The following is a 20,092-nucleotide window of genomic DNA, read 5'->3' as shown; positions in this document are numbered from 1 at the left end:
CCCGAAGCCGTACGAGCGGTGTCTCTCGACCGGTGCCGACCAACCCCACTCGGAGGCGTGGACGGACCGGTGCCCTGCGATTCAAGAATCGCTAGCATCTGCGTCCCGAAGGAAGCCCATTCCTCCGGTGTCGCTTGCATGGTGGGATAAGCGACCTGCCGACGGGCGAAGTCCTCGGAAGAGGACGGAAGGCGACCGATGCCGGCACTTCCGGGGATGCCTCGAAGAGGCAGAGAAGTGGCGAGACCGACTCCTGGAAGGAGACCCACTGGACTTCCGACGATGAGGCGGAGAGTCGCCTCTCGATTCATCCGTCGAAAGCCCCGCAGACCTCGACTTCCGGGGCTTAGAGACCCGACCTACCGACAGCTTCTTCTTGCGTTCCCGCAAGGCCTTTGCTGTGAGCGACTGGCAGTCAACAGTCGTCCATATCGTGGGCCTCCCCGAGGCACCAGAGGCAGGCGTCGTGCGAGTCCGTGACTGACATCTTGGACCCAGAGTCCCTGCATTTCTTGAAGCCCGGACGCGGGGTTGAAGACGAAATAGACATCGCCACTAACAGGTCTTCACAAAAAACCAAACAGGTTCAACGAACCGAGAAGAAAACAGCAAACTCCAAAGAGTCGAGGCGTACCGAGATTCACGAAGCGAACACGTTCGCGGAAAAAAACGGAACTGGGGCTATGGGCGTTGTGCGTCCTACATATCACATCGGGTGACGTTGGCTGTCGGAGGAGGTCCTTGGGGACGGCGCATTGACGTCATCGACGCAGGACGCAGACGCCGAAGATTTTCCGAAGCAGCACAGCTGTGGACATTACCTATCATAGATATGGAATACGTCGGAGGACACAATCCCCTCGAATAAGAAAAAATATATACATCTTAAATCGCCGGATTAAACCCCATTATCAGTTCATACTAGAACTAGGAGTTAAGGAACCTTGCACAATTGACATACTTGTCAGCAAAGTACACTGTGTTGAAGCCTTCACTTTGTTTGATATATGTCATTGCATGGTTAATGTTTTATAACCACTGCAGAGTAGCAGAAAGTGGGCCACAGTTTCAATACCAGCACAACAGACTGGGCAGCTCCTTGTGGTCAACCCACCCCACCAACCTGTGAAGGTACCGACATTTAAAGTGTTAGTCTTTAGCTTCAAGTAAAGTGCATGTGCCAATGGCCGATTAATAACTTCCAGATATTTATCAAAGCCAAAATCTGCTTTCACTATCAGGTACTCCGGACCCAGGCTCAATTTGTTACATGCGTCTATATCCTCCTTCTCCAGGAACACAGAGCAGCGCTTTTTACACTAGAAGCGTTTGATTTAACTATGGATACCGGGTCAGACCACAAGATGCTCAAATACAAATCGTTCAGAACTTTCTTCACATGTACCATCCATGGAAGCGCTCTTCCACCTTCCAAGCTCATAAAGTTAGAAAGAGCTTCCCTGTATCTTATAAGGCTAGGTGAACCCCATACCCTCATCCAATTAAGTACTGTCTTAGACTCACCTCATCCCGAATCGAACGTTGGTTAGTCTCCATGTGGATTAGTGCATTCAGGGTGCTCAATTAGAGCATGAGCAGGTTCTTTAAGAGTTTGTTTTCAACTGTGGCCAGGCTTTCTGTATTTACATAGCCCATATATCTGTCCCATATAGGACTGATGATTTTGCTTGTAGGTTGGACATTTTAAGGGCTGGTTATACCACTCCTCTGCCATGGCTAGTAAAACATCTTTTAACCGCTGTGAAGGCATAATGAAGTGGACGCAGACAACATGTTCAAGTATGGTTAACAAAGATTTTATTAACTTAAAAGGCAGGATGGAGTAAGGCCTAACTTAACCCTATGCTAAATTGGGATTTCACTGCCCAAAGATCAAATAAGGATAGTCTGTGTCAGGACGTCCAAATCAAATCTGTCCAAAACCTATATTTGCCCTCATAACTAACGGTATATAGTGTGTAGGGATGCCAGTATCAAAATAAATAGTGTCAAAATAAAGTTCAGAGCTTCTTCCAGCTCTTGGCTTGTAATGAGTTTCCCCTTTCCCAAGTTCAAAACAGTTCACAAGGCATCAGGGATCCCCTCCCCAAGAGTTCAACTCTTCCAGCGTTTTAACAAAAGAAAAGAACACAGTTCCTTGGGACACTTCTCGGCTCTTTAAATTTGCCCTTTTCTTTAATTCTCAAAGGCAGTTCTGTTTCTTGACTTCGAAATCACTTAAGAGATTGTTGGAAAAAAAAACGTCTTTGGGGAGACTTTCATTGGCTTTTCCATACTGGGCCCGTGGTCTAGGCAGAGTTGTCATACTACACGGTACATCCATTATAGGTCAAGCAACAGATACCCCTTCTTGACTGCTTTCTATCAACAATGTGCCACTGCTTCCATTTGACAGTGATGCATGCTTTATTCATCTGCGTCAGACTTTGACACTATACAGTGGCTTGGTTGGCCACCATGCACTTGCTAACACTCTTTTTTTTCTGGCTGTTGCCAATGCAGGTTTTCCTCATAACATACAGTTTCTTGAACTCTTTTGGCTGTAGCCAATACTTTGCTTCGCAGATAATAGAGTGTGTGGTATCAGCCCCAATTCACCACCTTTCTTTCACTCCATTCAATATTCACGAGTGCTCAAAACATTCTTTCACTCTGTTCAGTATTTAAAAGTACTTATTAGGGCTTTCATTTAATTCGGTATTCAAAAGTACTTGTAATTGCTTTGTTTGGTATTCAAAAGTACTTAACAATTCATATAAGCTCAACCGCCCCCTCACCGTGCCTGGGCCCCCTTTTCCACGTGGACTCACCAGTCTCTGCGTACAGAGGTTCTGCAAGACTCTGCCTGCCACGGTTCAGCTTCTCCCTGCACCAGCTCACCTTTCTGGTGTGCTGGCATTCACCAGCTTTACTTTTCCCACCCGCAGGCTGACAGCGGGGTGGACATTTGGTTTGAGTCCTTGTTTTCTGGTCCTTTAATCTTCAGGGTCTTTACTCTTCATCACCCAAGACCCGAACCCATGTCTAGCCAAACCAATCCCAAATCTGATACCTACCTCTGCATCCCTGGGGTGTTTTCAGCTGCAGCCATTACCTTAATGTGTGCTCACTGGGTCCTCTGACTCTTGATTCCATTGTTGATCAGGTCATTTGCAGGCTCCTGGCACTGGGTTGAGTATTTTCCTTGCACCATTACCATATAAGGTTTGTCCCTCATAATGCAGCCATCCATCTCTGGGCCTGTGGTACTGGAGCTAGGTTGTAGCACTACTGGTTGGGTCCCTCATATTGACCAGCCTATTGGTTGCCACTTCCCTTGCACCAATTAACTGTCTCTTCATCATGACCGCAAGAGAAGTATTGGGTTTGTCCAGGGGTCAAGTCCTAAATATTAAAGTGGGGGGGTGGCTCATCAACAAACGCAATGGGATGTGACGTCTTCAGAAATTAGCATATCAAGGGGAAATATGCACATTTCATTAAATTGGCATTGCATAACCACCCAAATTGCACAAGACGAATGGCATTTGCCTTTCATAAAATCAACAAACACACAAAACCAAGATAGGATATTTCCTTCCGATAGTGTTTTGAAAACGGTAAAAGATGCGCATGTTTTAAACTCCAAGAACCAATACAAATGTTTCTCTGGAACTTGCAGTACCAAAATGGGACATTTCACCTTTAGTTGATTGTTGTTTTCATCTGGTTATATAGTGCAGTGGTGAAGTTTCCGGCCTGCAAACCTGACGTCTGCAGTGTGATCCCTGAGGTCGGCTTTAATCCATAAATTCTAAGAGGGCATTCAAAGTTTCTCATTTTAGCTGCGGGGGACTGAATCCACCCTCTGAAAAAAGTGGGTGGCTCTGTCCACCCACGTGTACCCTCGTTTTGTTAAACCTAATGGAAAAACTCTCTAACTTCAGAACTCCACAAGTAGTTGTAACACTTCCTTCTGTGTATACTGCCACTGTCTCTTTGTATTCATTAGGATACTGAACATTTTGGAGCAAACCTCAGATTTTATATGCATTTTATAGTGATAAATCACAAGAATTCCCTCATAAAGTGCACAGTATTTTACTGGGTTTAAGAGTAGAATGGACTTGTTTGGACCCTTTACTGTGTTTTACATATAATGTATTACCTTTTACTTACTTCATAGTAAGTATTTGAACTGTGGTCACTTAATGCAAAACATAGATTTGGGAGTACATATAGCTTTTGGTAAATAGTGCTGTGTATTTTATTGCATGCTTGTGGGGCGTTACTTGTACTAAGATACCAGTCCACTTCTCTCCTAAGAGTAAAGCCTGAATGCTCTGCTTTTTAACATGAGAGTTTTGGACTAACTTTGCAGACCCACTACTTGCTTGATCTTCTTAACCTCTCACCAGAGAGATTCTGAAAAAACCTCCCTAACAAATGCGATAGGTGAAAATCCTATAGCTCTTGTTTATACTCTGTAGCATCTCTAATTAGGCCTTATAATAAACAGAATTGGTTGGCTCAGTCCTTGTTTTGAAGTATCTCCGTTTGGCCTGTATCCCTTTTTCACCTTCTCGCCATCTTTTTTGCCTTCACTTTGTATTCCCTTTAAATGTTTCTGGTTCACCACCTTCCAATGCTTCTTAATTACTTAATTTTCTCTAGGGCCACTGGTTTGCGTATGGCCAATGCCATGGCATCAATGCTGCGCCACACCTCCCATCTCACTGTGTGAAACAGGGGGGTGGCGCAGCAGTGATGCAATCGCATTGTGCCCATAGAGTATCTGGTATTTCTCTTTGTGAGCATGAGCTCCACAATTCAACCATAAACCTGTTATCCTATGACTGAGTCTCTTCCTGTGCATGCAGGCTTTGGAGCTGCTTCTTCATGCTGCACAGTGGATTCCAGTATTCCTTCTAGTAATGTCCAAGCTTGTCCCACCAAAGTGATCAGTGTTCTTGCAGTGTTCCTGGTTTTGGTTAGAGGCATAAGGGCGGCCACACAACAGTTTGGCCGAGTATAGGCAGCCCAGGCAAATACCTACTGTTTCTATACGTGGGCCTTTGTCGCATATATTAACTGCTGGTTTTTGACTTAAGGCTGTTGACTATAAAACAGTGGCTTATTGAAGCATAAGCAACAGACAGACAAATTGTGCAGCTTGAACAAGCTAAAGAAGATATAAGCGGTTACAGATCTTTTGGCAGCCTCGAAGACACACTTTAGTATTGTGCACCCATCATTCTCTTTGACCAAGCATACTTTGCAAATGGAAATATCAGAGTAGATCACAAAACAAATTATATGAATATTGCAAAGGCTCCAATAGGCCGGCGAGGGGGGTTTGTTTAATTTCTTTCCTTTTGTCCTTCCTTTATATGTAACCCTTGCTCAGGAGTCCTGTTTTACAGTATGATGTGCTAAACAAAGCTTGCTAAATGCAAACCTTTCAGTGCAGTGCACTCTTGGTATTTAAGAAGCATAACACGGTGGCATTCAAACAGTTGTTGATAATATATGAACACGTGTGTTTTCAGATACTTCCCAGGGAGGCGGCCATTGATTGATCTACAAAAGAGTTGAAAGAGTGTGCTTCTCAGTTTGGCTGCAATGTATGAAACGCAGAGGATCTCTTTTTCTCACATTTCAGAATGACCAGATACATGGGCGTGGAGGAGCGCAAGTTTTGACAGGGAGGATAATGTTGCAGTTTGTAAACTAGTATGTGCGGACAAGTGCCATAAAAGGCACGCTGTGTCATGTACAATGGCAAAGTAGTTAAAGGTAAGCCATGTGCAAAGAGCAGAGAACTGAAGTATTAAGGTTCTAAGCAGCATGTGTTGTCACAGGATTTTGCACTCTCTGCAGCCAAACCATGAGATATTTGCATAGGCATTATTTGCGCAAACAAGGTGGGACTTTGCCATAGTTAAGACCGAATGCACCATGCAAGGAAACGTTAGGAAGGGAAAGATTAATCTCTGCCGTTTCAGGTTACACCAAAATGTTATACCACCAGGGAGTGTTTTGGTCTGTAGCCTAACGGCACCAACATCGAAAGATAAGGATTCTCTTGAAGCTCCAGAAGGGTGGGGGGAATAGGAGGCTGACTGTAGGTGGCATTTTCTGGGAGACGCTCCAGAAACCGTAATTCAATGAGGTATCAAGCACAGCCGCAGAACGGTCTACAAAGAAGAGGGGGGTAGCCTGTAACTGAACAAGATTGAGTCTGGTCAGAGTTATGCATCTGATACCCGAAGTACATCGCACAGTGCCACCCGTCAGTGAGGTGGAAAAGTGCATGCAGTCAGCTAATCCGAGATGGGGTAAGTAGACATTGAGTAATGGGTCTAATTGTAGAGTGTTATTATGACAGCTGGTCGGGGGGGGATGGTCTGGAGGATAGAGCGTATGAGGATTGTGTACATTTAAAAAAGAAAAAAATCTCTTTCCCTTCTCAGGACGCTTAGTGTTTTCCTAAACCTCAATTCCTCCATTTGTTCTGCTTCCTGGAGTTTGTTTTTTATCCCCTTCCCCTTTTTTGGTATTGGTCCTCCCTCTCTAGTTAGGCCCCATCATTCACACACATGTAATGTCAAACATTGGGAAGATCATAAATGGTGGTTTAAGCTCCCCCACTTTCTCTCAGCGAATCCACCTCAGAGTGGTAATGGCAGTCCAGTTATGCAACAGTTTGTGTTTTGGGGACCAATTTCGGGTTCCCCAGAGGTAAGTACCCCAGGGAAATACTCCCCTTGATTGTCCCCGGTGGCACAGTGATTGTGCATGGATTTGCACAGGTTCTCCAGCCTCGCCATTGAGCAGCGTGCAGTCCTCCAGCTGGCCCCATTTGCTGGCATCTCCCTATCAGCACTGGGAGGCACTGGTGGGGCGTAGAGCAGCACTTGTGTCTCAGCTACAGTGTTTGGGAATCTGCATTGGTGGCAGCTGTGTTTTGGGTGTGCTTCTGCCTTCTGTCTGCTGTGGTGAGCTGCTGGCTCAGAATTCTGGCTTCAACAATGTTGGTTGGCCATGTTGCTAAAAAAGACAAACATTCTTCCGCATATCTTGGTATGGGGGCATGTCTTGAGACAGAGGTGGACTGCAAAACGGCATGCAGGCATGTGGCGGGCAGGAATGGTCCCTCTCAACTGTCACCATCCTGCTCAGGGGTAGGACTGGTACAGGATTTCTCCATGGTAGACCTGTCACTGCAGGCTGCGTGGGGCTCTGATCGCGTCTTGATGAGGCCACATTCCTGGCCTAGCCACAACATGAAGGTTCAAGAGGCGTTGCCTAAAGAACCAGAGGAAGCATGCCACTCACTGAAGACCAAGGACTTTGTGTTTTTCAAGCTACACTGAAGGAAGACAGCAGTGGCCTGCAGGTGGAGGGGGCTGCCTAATCACACTCCGCTTTCTGGTGAGACTCCTATTTAGTGACTCAGATTAATGATCTGGAACAATGGGAAAGTAAAGCTCGACTGGAATTGCCATGATTACCTTGAGCAATGATATTACTACTGCTGAGCTAGAGAGCAAGCATTGGTCACAGATGCGCTATGTCTTGGCCTGCCAAGGAGAAAACTGCCCCTATGGTGTGGCCTAGTAATGTAGTGGGGACTTAATTAGTGTCTTTACTACACCTGAGGCAAAAAGGGCCAGGTTATCTGTCCTTGTTATGCCATCTCAAATTAGATCTCTGATGAAGACTATGGTAAGACACTAGCTACTGTCTCATGAGTAGGCCAAGCCACTAGCTGCTACTGATGACCACCAAACGCGATGCTTGCAAGTTTATCAGATGGTTTCTGTTAGTGACATGTACCAATTTCTCTCCCTGATGAGTTGAGGTGGCCTAGCCGGTTCCATATTACTGATGTGTGCCTGGGCCAACAATTTGTATTTTACAGATAACTAACATCTTTCTGAGAGGACTGCTGTGGGCTACAGTAATGCCATGGTACACAACACAAGTATTTGTGACCCCTCACATTATGCATAGGAGTGTAATTAGTGTCAATGTGCCTTTTCCGAAAGGAGTGGACATGGTGGTGTATCCTTGCATAGTGTAACATAGATGACGATAATCTTAAAGGGACTTTCTCTGACTACAATGTTCAGATGGACCGCGTGTGTGGTACATACAATAATATAAACCAGATGGTATATCTTGACTACATTCCGTTTCTCGTGTTGTGGAGTACAGGAAGTAAAAATGTCACTATCATATTAAGCCACAAACTCAAGTGTGAAACTAGCTAGACTAGATAGTTCAGGATAGAGGTACACCTTTGCAAATGTGTCCCTAGGCACAATCGGTTTCTCATTACTTTTGCCTGTCTTCCAGATGACATTGTAGTATCCAAATTTTGTCAAAGGGGCAGCTATATGGTTGGCACAGAGAAAAGCATTTTTGTCAATGAATAAAAAAAGGATACAGAGGAACGGTATGGAATGGGAAAAATACTACTGCTGCAGCCTAGATCTCTGAGAGGGGCCAATCGATTAGCGACAATTTAGGGCCTATAAAAAAGGCTTTAGATCTTATCAATGGGGCGCAGATATCAAATATTGATGGCAAGATAGTGTTTGCCCTCAGCACCATTACTAAAGAGCTCCTGACAAATCTCATTTAGAATGTCTCAGAAACCAGAGAAGCTGTAGCGGGGGACATGGCCTGCGTAGAATTTCACGACTTCCCGAAGAAGCAGCTGTTAAGGATTCACGAAGAAGTGTATAGTCAGGCCTGTCAGAGAGAATTGTCAAATCATTCTGGAATTCCAGCTGCATTGTGGTCATGGAAAAGGCTCCAGAAGTATAGAAGCTGGAACGGTCAAAGACTGCAGTGCTCCGTTCAAGCTTGTTGGCCCATCAAAGGAATTTGGGCCACCCAAGCAGTCGGATAACTCCGACCATTGGCAACATGTATAGAGGACTGCGTTATGCATCGTGATGTATGGCACATGAAGATCCTAGGGCAAACGACAACATTCTTGCTCAGTGGCCCGGAGAGAACACCTGATGTCTGCTTCGATTTGGAGAACAGATTGGTTACTGTCGCCTTTTGGCACTCCACAGCTACAATACATTAGGAAATTAGAACCAGGTCAGTTAGTTACGGTAGGCAGTCAGATAGGCTGGGGCTGGGGCCAGGGTTCCTCCAAAGAGGGTCAGCGCTGTTTACTATAAATTATAGCTACATCTGGGTAAATGATATCCTTCCGTGACATACATTTAATTATTAGGATCCATATCAGATTGCAAAACATATTCTGAACGCATAAAGAAGGTTGATAAGTGTCAATAATGAAATGCCCTTCAACTGGTCTACTCTGTTGCTGAATATGTTACTGAATCTCTTAGGTATTTTGCCCTATGCCCGAATAAGTGATGTACGTAAAGAAACCCATTTCTTGGAAACTACATTTGATGAATAGAGGGCTTTTTGTTTCACTAACTGGTGCACCAACTTGTGCACTCCTTTGGATGAAGTATGATTAACAACTTAAAACTGTGAAGCAATTACCTTATCCTCTCTTTATGAGTGATTATAATGATGTTTCTCATGATCATACCAGGTGGAGCATATGTTGCTGCCGATAGCATGCTATCAGGGGAGAAACATTTATTTATTGTGCATTTGTAAGGCACTTATACATCAAGTAAATTGTGTTTCAAAGCGTCCACAGGGCAGCAAGGAGGGACCATGGAAATTAAAGCAAGTAAACAATTAAAGATTGAGGCTGGCCTTCTAGGCCTTGTGAGCATTCAGAACATGCAAGTGCAGAGAGAGAAGGGAGGAGTGAGTGGGTGGTAAGTGCTAGGTGTACAGGAGGGAATTGCTGGGGAGTGAGCAGCTGGTAAGTGGTCAGCTGCCAATAAATAAGTGCAGGCCTGTGGTGGCATAGACCAGTGGATGCCGAAGAAAGTGCTGGGAGCAGCCAGAGGCTGAGGGAGATTGGGTGTGGAAGGCCAGGACCCAGGAGGACACCTAAGGGCCATGGTCACCAATCTCAGCAACTGTGGGGTTTAGCAGAGGAGGGAGGAAGGGAATTTGAGGAGATCCTTCTCAAGACAAAGAGGAAGGGGGAGGCTGGTCCATAGGAAGGAGCCTGCCAAGGAAAGTGATCGTCCCCTAGCTCGCTGTTTAGTAAAGCACTTGACACACAGAGTTCGTGCCGGAAGAGCGTAAAGATCTCAAAAGGAAAGTATTTAGTGAGAGCCAGTTGTAGATAGCGTGGTCCCCGGCCACAGACAGCCTTGTCGATGATGCAGAGGAATTTGAATTTGATCCTTGCAGCAACCCAAGAGCCAGTAGAGAGGTTTTAGGGCTGAAGGGATGCCGTCCCTGGGCTTGAGGCCAAGGGTAAGTCTTGCAGCCCTATTCTGGATTAGCTGGAGGGGTTATAGAGAAGAAGAGAGTAGATTGAGGAAAAGACTATTGCAGTAGACTAGCCTAGGGAGAACCAGAGCTCTAGAGACATTGAGCTTCTGGGGGAAAGTGAGGAAAGGAAGAATTCCTTTGAGGAGATGGCGTTGAAAATGGTCCTTCTTGGCAAGGTCCTGGATGCATGGCGGGTAGGAAAGAGAGGAGTCAAAGATCACTCCAAGGTTTCTGGCTTTAGATGAAGGAAAAGGGGGAGAGCCCATAGCAGATGGCCAGTGTGAGGGGAAGAAAGGGGAACAGGAGTCACAATAGGAAGGATCTCAGTCTTGCTGGCTTTGGGGCAGAGATCATTGGAAGTACACCAGGACTGGATAGCAGATAGGCAGTAGGGAATGATGGAGGAAGTGGGGAGAGGGTCAGAGGGAAGTTTGAAGAAGAGTTGTGTGTCATCTGCATAACACGAAGCTGGTGGAGAAGGTGGAAATGAGGTGTGCAAGCATGATAAGTGTTAAAGAGCCAGGGAGAAAGATTGGAGCACTGGGGGACGCCGCAGGTGGAGGTGGGAGAGGAGAAAGAGCCCAGAATAACCTGGGACGGACCGTCATTGAGGAAGGAGGTTAGCCAGTTCAGTGCCCACTCCGAGATACCTAGGAGGATGTAGTAATTGAAATAATGTATATGCTGTTAAACCTCCTATGACACCAGAAAATAAGATATTTTATTTGGTTGTAGGTGTTTACACAAAGCTCAACATCTCGAATGGTGAGTCGCCAACCTTCGACTCACTGCATCCCAACCACCAAACCCTCCTGCTTCCTTTTGTCTCACTCGGGGCTCTGCTCCCATACCAACCTACCTCACCCATCAAACTTCTCAAAGCCTATTCCCCTCTTTCAACACGCTAGTCTTCTCTGTGTCCCCTCCCAGATCAACAAACAACTCGCCCCACCGCCATCCTCTCCCTACTCTTCCTCTGCAGTGGCCGATTCCTCTTCCCCTTCCTCTCCACGCCACACACAAAGTCATAGAAAGCCACACATTTCATGACTGAATGTTCGGTGGCATGTTCAGTGTGCTGACGTGTTGGCGGGCCATTGTTTTGGTCACTTTTATCAGGGGAGGATGGATTAGATTTGTCTTCACTGAGTGTTAGTAGAACCGCTTTATTTCAGTCAATATGATCCTGATGTCTAGTTGAAATATGATATTGACACTCTGATGAATGTAAGCATTTAGATTGAAAGTTGAGGGGGTTAAAGGCCGGCCAATGTTGCCCCGCTCCCCAAGAAAGCCTTAAATAGTGTAACTGGGCGAGCAGCGATTGCTATCATAAAGTGCAAAAGGGGACTGTAATGTCATATTTTAATGATTTCCTTTTGGCTTTGTGATATGTGCTTTTGACTGTTTTTTCCAGCTTATTTGTTTCAGTTTGGATTTCTCACATAAAGACTGAGGAATACTTGTCATTAATCTTGATTAAACGATCTTGTATAGATAGTGATGTGATTTATAGAGCCTCAGTTCTAGCACTTCGAATGCTTTAATAAATGAGCAAGCACTGTATTAGCTGATTGGCATTAGAACTGCTGACGATGCATTATGAAACCTGGCAACCTGGATGGGTCATGCAATTGGGACAGTCGGACAACGAAGCACTTGGACATGGTGAAGGAGTTGGAACTGAGGGTTGGTGCCTGACATTACACTGAACTTTGTAGAAGGAACTAGATCAGGTGATGAGTTTGACGGGTACATCCAAGTTGACAGACTAGTGTATGTGTCGAGGAGGGACTAATTCTCCAAGGCAGAGTAAGATGTCCTGCCATTGGAGGATTGAGCCTGTATTGTTTACATTTACCTTATCTTTGTTTTCATCTTTAACTTTTAATTTGCCTCCGTGTAGGAATCTTGGGGGTGTTGTTTAGATTGCTACTCGAAGGTACTAGTAGGACAAACTGTCTTGTTGTCTGTTCCATTGGATTTGAATACAATAAGCTATACAGGTTTTCGTTCCTCTTACAAATATATTGTGCAAGCCTGGTTTCCAACATTTATTAGTAGTGAGGGCCAGATGTTCAGTGGCCATGTTCCTCGTGTACCTCCAACCAAATCTGTTTTTGGGGGATTTAGGATTGTTTAGTAAATATCCAGGATTCCAGCTGCAACATACAATTTGTAAAGTGGTTTTTCCAAATGTCAGCTCAAAGATTGCCATGTGTTGCCTGCATAGTTTTATTTTGATCTCAAAGTTCTATGCTTTCGATCAGCAGGGTCCAGTACATTTTAAAAACAGAGTGAAGAGGGTGAGGCCTTCAAGAAATCGCAGATGGTAGACATGGCCTAGGAGGGGTGCTACTTTTTGTAGATGGTTGGACAGAAAACGTTTAGCCAGTCCAAACCCCTGTCAAAAAAAGTGCAGTTTTCCAGTTATAGCTCTTTCCAAGAGCTTTGTTGGAAAGGGCAGAATCAATGTAGACCTGAGGTTAGAGAACTTGCCTAGGGTTTTTTCAACAGAGGAATAACACAAGCGGATTCAAAGACTTTTGGCACGTCTGGAAATTAATGACATGTTCAACATGTTTCAGTTTGTTCAATGAAGGCGCATGGCTGGCTAATTCAATAAGCACTCTCGATGGAAAACCTGCTGGTCTTTTATTCTTGACCAAGGAAATAGATTGAGAAGGGACACGTGGTTCATTGGAATTCATCTGCTTAGGAGTTCAGGGTTAGGAAGTTTAGCTATATTTCTACTAAAGTAAAGGGCTTACATTATGCATTGATCTCATCATGACCTTTCACGATTTTACTAATGAAGAATTCTGCTATTTCATCACATTGTGAATGTGAGGGTGTAATATATATTCAGGCTATATGGTAATGAGAGGACTTTTTAACCATATGTGTTTATAGAATTAGTAAATCAATTTTGGGCCTCATCACGAGTTGGGCAGTAGCCCTTAAATGTGGCAGTAACGCTATTATGCTGAATTTAAGGGCTGGCCAGATCACGAGTTGAGCGCTAAATAGGCTGTTTTACCTCCAGCTTTTTCTGGAGGTGAAAATCACATTTAGTGCTCTGTATTTCCGCCAGCTGTATTAATGCGCAGTATTAGTGCCAGAAATTCCCCATTGGGTCCAATCAATGGGGAATGGGGATTTACCGTTGACGCCCAAACTGTGATCTGGCGGTAATACCGCCAGACCGGTGGACGGTAATGCTATTACAGTTGGGCAGTATTACAGCCTGAATACCGCCCAGCTCGTGATGAGGCCCTTAATCCTTTACTAGATGATTTTGGTGCTGTTTCCATTGTAAGATTCTTTTCTTTTTCTGTGACTACTTTAAGGGGCTGGGAGAACAGTTCTCGGGCCTGGGCCTTACAAGATATTTAAATAACATGATCTGTTTGTCAAAGCATTTATGCTGACATGCAATTAAAAGGTCACAGTTCAAATCCCAGACCCAAGCTACTCCTCACTGATGAGGCCAGACAAGGCCAAAACATGTTTGGGGATGCTTGTGGTCTTGTGCAGAAGGGATGTGACCAAGCAGTTCAGGCTGGACTGCCCCTTTCGGGGTGGGACCAAGCCTGATTTGCATATGGTCTTTCCCTTGTGTAATGGCTTGGCAGGCAAAGAACGATGGTCTTGATTCATGTCCAGAGCAATGCCAAAGGTTAGGATAAATTTCAAATCTTACAGCCATCATCTCTTTAAGTTTTGCATAAGACAGAAAGGTATATGGTGTTAAGAAAAGAATGCCCAGCAGCTGATCTGCCAAAAAAATACTCCACTAGCGTTTCCCCAAGGTATAGCAATAGGTTACACGCAGATTTGGGTTTGGTTGAATCAAATGGTAAAGTGATCAATCCAGGACAGAAGCAGCAGAAGATCAAATAATAAGGAATGATCTGCACTATGCATGAAAAGCGTGGTCTCTGATATGGGCAGCATTCCTAGCGAGTTATGTGAGGTGGAGGTCCTTCAGAATGTCCATCAGATTTTGTCAAGGTACTCAGTATTCCAAGCCTACCATCAAGGTCTCTCAGTATAATCAGGTTTATATACTTTTATATTCCGCAGACATGACTGCCAAATGTTTGTGTATAGGTTATGTGATCTAGGCGGATGATAAATGAAAAATGAAAAAAAACAGTCTGTGTCTTCAGCCAATGGCGGGTGTGCTATATATAGGAGTTAACAGTTTGGCATAGACTTGCAAGGGAGTTTTTGGAAAGTCTTGTCAATAGATGAAATAGCCAAAGGTTCTCCTCCCTGCTCCATTTCTCAATTCATGATAGGAATGTTATAGCTTTGGGGAACCATGTTTTGAATGATAGGAAGCTAAATCTCATCCAATGTTCAAATGAATTTTTGAATAGTGTACAAATTATTCATCTCTTCATTCTACTGTAAAATTATGGTTATGAGAGCATATTTTCAGTCTCGATTTGATTTGTATACATTGTAGGGGTGCACGGAATAGGGTATTTGTCAGAGGTTCGTTTTGAAATGTAATTTCTGTATGTATTGTATTTTATTAAATACACAATTTGTTTCTCCCGGAAACACTATACAGAAGAAACTTGACAACAGAGCTGTCGTATAACAGGAGCCGTTCAATGGTAGTATGAGAAGTGAACGGTGTGCAATAAGGCAATGATGAGAAATGGGCCATGGTTGATGCAGACCAAGTAAGATGTAGTTAAGAATGACACATGATGAGCGTAGGGTAAATGTAAAAAGGGGAAGGAAGTTGCTTGGGGGCAGGAGTGATGGGGAGTAGGTTGACGGTGCCCATTCGAAGTTGAGGATATAAAGCTTTACGGAGAATTTCATGGATTGAACTGCATTTGATTCGAGGAGAAAGGGTGTTCCTGCATGAGGGGGCAAGGAGAGAATAAAAGCACAATAGAAAATTAGGCCAACCCCTTTGCCCCTTTCCCTTTGGAATGGAAGAAAGTACCAGAATCAGTGTGAAGGGCAGTAGGGGGGCGGGTCACGGAGATAAATGCAGGCATCCTGAATGCCCAAGACTGACAGTGACGGGGAGAGGAAGCGAAAAGTCAATGTAGGAAGCTTTGTTGCCGATGGGTTGAGCATTCCAGAGCCCTAGTGTGATGGTTGTGGGAGAAGCTCTCTGAGCCTCAATTCAGTTTATTTGGCTATTGTGAGGGGAGGGTTCCTCAGTGCTGCTGATGAATGATGTATGGCAATGTGAAGCAGAGGCGTTCCCAAAGAATCTCGGGTTAATGCCATCACCTAGGCACTGACAATTGAAGAGTGTCTTTCTATGGGTATTTAAATACCAGCCCAAGAGGACCACAGAAATAATCTTAAGAGACTGCCAAGGCCAGGACCCCTCAGTAAGAGGCTGCAGCTAAATTAAAAGCAGGCTATCTCCATGCCAAAGATTGGTGGGCCAACACAATCCCTCACAGATTAATAACAAGGTTTCCAGTGAATGAACAGCCCTGAGCTAGCCGGTTCCAGGCCTCAAGGTTATCGTGCGGCTAGTTGTCCAATGATATTTATCAGATATGAATTTCCACTTAACTAGAGTCGCCTGTTGCTGCATAGGCATTTGAATACCTGCCCCAAGATGAATGCGGTGATAAACACAAAGGACCGTCTAATATCAGAACACTTAAGTAAAACCTTGAAGTTAAAGTCAATTAAATCAACCTATCCTTCTGCCCATAGTTTTACGTAGCCAGTGAGGTAATAATTGAGACCCTAAGCTCACGGGTCCCATAACTTTTCAAAACAAGCCCCTCCCATCCACAAGGTCTTACCTTTTGTCTCTGTTGAATGTTGCTCATGGTGTCTGGTTGAAACTCCAGCTTGTCCGTCCGACAAAGCTTCCAGTACAGTATAACAAGGATGATCATTACAAGGGTCACTGGGACTGCCACACCAACAATGATCAATAGGTTCTGTGAATCTTTGGGGGCCTCTTGCACCATATTCACAGCTGCAGGGTAGGAAAGAGAATATTAACTAATTTACTCAATAAAGACAGTAACAATGTTCATTAAGGAAACTGCGATAGGAGGTGCAACATCAGGTAACTCATAACATAGGGACATGAGAAAAGTAGAATTTGTACTTGCACTGTTCAGGCAAGTTTCCTAAAAACCTTAACATGAGGAGGGGATCTTTGTAGAGTAAAGTTACATTATATACCTGTAAAAGAATAAGAATATCTTGCATTGGTTGGCAAATGATCCCAACCTTTTTCAAACATTTTTTTACGTTTCACTTTGGCACCATGTGCACAATCCTTGATGTCACCCAGACTACAAAGGAACCTATCTTCAAGTGGCCATTTTAGTTTTCATTCAGAGTAGGAATAATGCAACAGTTTAAAAAAAAATGAAAAATAAGAAAGGTTGCATGCCGGTAGTGGAGGTAAGGAGTCAAAGAAGAAGAGCAGGTCAATTTCCACAGTGGGCTAGCTGAACAGCGTACTGCGGCAGGGTTCAACCAGGAAAAAAGGGTAACAAATGCGAGCTGGAGCAGTGAATGGTGTAAGGGAGCAGAAGGAGGATACTGACACAGGTGGCATTGTGATTGATATAGACTTGGGAAAGTAAACAAAGAGAAAACCCAACTTTCCCTATTTCTAAGAGGGACTTCGCTACCTCCACTAAAGTGCTAATTTGACTGTCAGAATGTCCTTGTAAATTAACTAGTCCACAGTCACGTGTCAAAACTCCAACTCTGTCCCTTACACTTATAACTAAACTAGAAGGATGTGTCAATGTTCTTGGTCCAGGATTATGACTCCCTTCCCCTTGACTGGGTAGCACAGTTCTGGTTGCAAGTTCTTAACCAGTGGCATAGGACTCCCTTCCCCTGGTGCAAATACTTCCCAGTCAGAAGATTGTCAATCTTGTAACCCTATCAGAAAAGTTCTGAGTTTCCTCACCCCAGGGGGAATTACTCCCTTCCCCTGGAGAATATTTTGTGGTTTGATAATTTTCGCAGATTTAACTACCAGCAGAATGATTCTTCTCCTGGTCTCTTGGTTAGAATGTCTTTTTTCCTGTAGTTGTAGTACTACCAGGAGAATAGCTTCATTCTCCTGGTATCTTGATTTCACAGTCACTTTATACTCAGCATGTAGATGCTACTAGCACTTCCTGCTTAGCCACAAAGGAAGGACTCTAATTACAACCTCTCTAATAGAATATAATTGATTCAATAGATGCACAAATTGAACAATTTGACATTTCTAGAGCTTTTTGACATTTTTTTAAATATTTAATTATTCTTTCAATCTGATGTAGACACAGCCAAAAAGTATAACAACCATCACGTGTTTTTTTCAAGGCTGTTTGTTCAACATTTGAAAATAAATTGGAACAATTACCATATCATCATTTATCATAAAAAAGCGAATATCATAAATGCATTGCATATGTATTACAGTTAATATGATAGTTCATTTATATAGCGCCTATACACAATCAATGTGTTTCAAAGCGCTTCAAGGCAAGGGAGGGAACAAGGGAAAATACAATGACATTCTTACAGGCCATGAACAAGAAGAATGTGAAATTAACTATCGTACTCGGCTTGATGACATTTCAGATAGTGCAAGAGCTAAGACATAGATAAGGAAGGGAGGGGGCGAGTGGGAAGGAAATGGTAACAGACAGGCGACTACCGTACTAGGTCTGACAACATTTCTGGTAGAGCCGGAGAAAAACAAAAGGTGAAGGAGAGGGGTGCAGAAGGGAGGGGAGGAACAAAACAAGCAACTATCATACTAGGCCTGACAACATTTCAGATGGTGCTGGGGGGGTGGGGACAAGTAAGGGGAGGAGGGAGGAGACAGACTAGGTTGCTATCATACTAGGTCCAGGGACAATTCTGATAGAGTAAGTGCATAGAAGAAAGTAAGGGGAGGAGGGGAGGAGACAGAAAAAGGGGGTATGGGAGAGGAGGAGAGAACAGAGAGTAAGCAGTCAAAAAGAATGGAGAAGCAAGAGGGGAGAGTGAATACAATTGCAGAAGTCAGTTGTAAAACATTGGGTCTCATTAGAAGTTTGGCGGTAGCCTTGCCGGTAAAACCGGCAGGCTGCCGCCAAACTTGCAAATTTTTCCGGCACCCGCGAATGGGAAATTACCGGGTCATTACGGCCTCGCCAGCTGGCATCCACCAGCTCCCAGGTACAGGCAGGGTACAGGCAGGGGAATTCATCATAGAGCCCTGGTATATGCTGATGACAAGTAGTAATGTCCAGAACTGCTTTTGGTTTTCGGAAACAATGTCTCTGAAAAGTATTTCCAAAATTGTTTAATAGTTAATCTACTGAACAGCGATGTTCTAAAACTTGCCAATGCATAACATCTGCACAAAATGTTTTCTATAAAGGGAGAAATCCTGAAACGGTTGATACACTTGATTACTAGTGAAATCTAGCAGCTGGTGGGGACACATTAAAAGAAAAAATCCACTGATACACCATACAACTGCAACTTTCTCTTTCTTATCTAATACAGCGGGCAGGCATATTCCATGCTTTGTAAATGTATAAGCAAAAGTGAGAGTCAACAGCATTATAGGGTGCTGAACTAATGGGGATATTACAAAAGCCTAGAAATGCCTGGAGTCGAAAATGTAAAGGTTACTCACTTTGTTTTGTTTAATTCGAAGATTAGTGGTGCAGATGATTAGTTTTAGCTAATGTTACTGAGGAACTTGTGCCTAATTTATGTTTTATTTACCTTAAAATTGTGTAAATATGTACTTGTTTTTGAATGTTTGTATATGGATGTTTCTTTTTGTGAAAGCTTTACTTGTTAAACCAATGCACAAAAATGATTTCTTAAAAAATGTAAACAAAGTTACTCACCTTAGTGACCTACTATAAGCCTAGTCCATAGTCCCCTTTACTCCATACTTTTGAGATTCCCCGCAAAGGGATGGGGGCCTGATCCCTTTTGTCGACAGCAAAATAACATCCATTTAAATAACATGCAGAGCACATAAGAACGTAGCTGTGCCCCTCCACGTTCCATCCATCAGCAACGTCTGCTATGACCACCTAAGCCAGTACAGTAAGTGGAAAAGTGGTGAGGGCGGAAGGGGGTATGGTGAAAAAGGAACTATGTTATGTTATGTTATTTTGCATTTGTATAGCGCCTTATGTATCATTCGTATGATCTCAAGGTGCTGGTAGGTTGAACGCCCTCGGGAACCGCAGTTCAAGTCAGTTGAGAGAGAGAGAGTCGTAAGGTGCATGGGCGCACCAGATATGTGTGCAGCTGGTGTGGTTGTTGCATGATAGCTGCTTCTTAGCGGTAGGTGTGGTGCTGAGGAGATCAGTTGAATATGTTCAGTCTGGAGGATGGACATCCAGACTGAGTTCTGGCTGCGTTAGGCCTGAGGAGACGCCTAAAGCTAGCCGGTATGTGCTAGCTAGCTGTGTTTTATTAGGATGATGGGTAGTTTGGTGAGTCACGTTAGTATGAGAACAGCTTTACCGAATGTGTCATAGTACTGCTGTGTTCTAGTTGAATGGTGGTGTATAGGAGAGAGCAAGCGCAGTAGTGTGATATTGTGGTAATCAGTGAAGTGTATGCAATCAGGCACAATCTACCTACTGAATTTAACTTTTAACACAGTGACCTTATTAGGGCACATTCAATGCTGTTGCTAATACTATCTTCATTCAACTCT

General features: G+C 44.0%; 1 protein-coding gene across 2 annotated transcripts in view; it reads right to left on the bottom strand.

Annotated features, from left to right (window-relative positions):
• The window catches only part of KIAA1549 (KIAA1549 ortholog), a 644,398-nt gene that overhangs the window by 260,430 nt on the left and 363,876 nt on the right, over positions 1–20,092 (bottom strand). For both annotated transcript variants that reach the window (XM_069628735.1, XM_069628736.1), the window contains one exon: positions 16,197–16,375. In XM_069628735.1, coding sequence (XP_069484836.1) covers positions 16,197–16,375 — 179 coding nt within the window. The remainder of the gene's footprint in view (positions 1–16,196; positions 16,376–20,092) is intronic.

Source organism: Ambystoma mexicanum, chromosome 12 (assembly GCF_040938575.1).
Source record: "Ambystoma mexicanum isolate Mex_15411 chromosome 12, UKY_AmexF1_1, whole genome shotgun sequence".
NCBI classification, from domain to species: Eukaryota; Metazoa; Chordata; class Amphibia; order Caudata; family Ambystomatidae; genus Ambystoma; species Ambystoma mexicanum.
The sequence above is the reverse complement of the archived record's forward strand: the minus strand, read 5'-3'. Positions and strand labels throughout refer to the sequence as shown.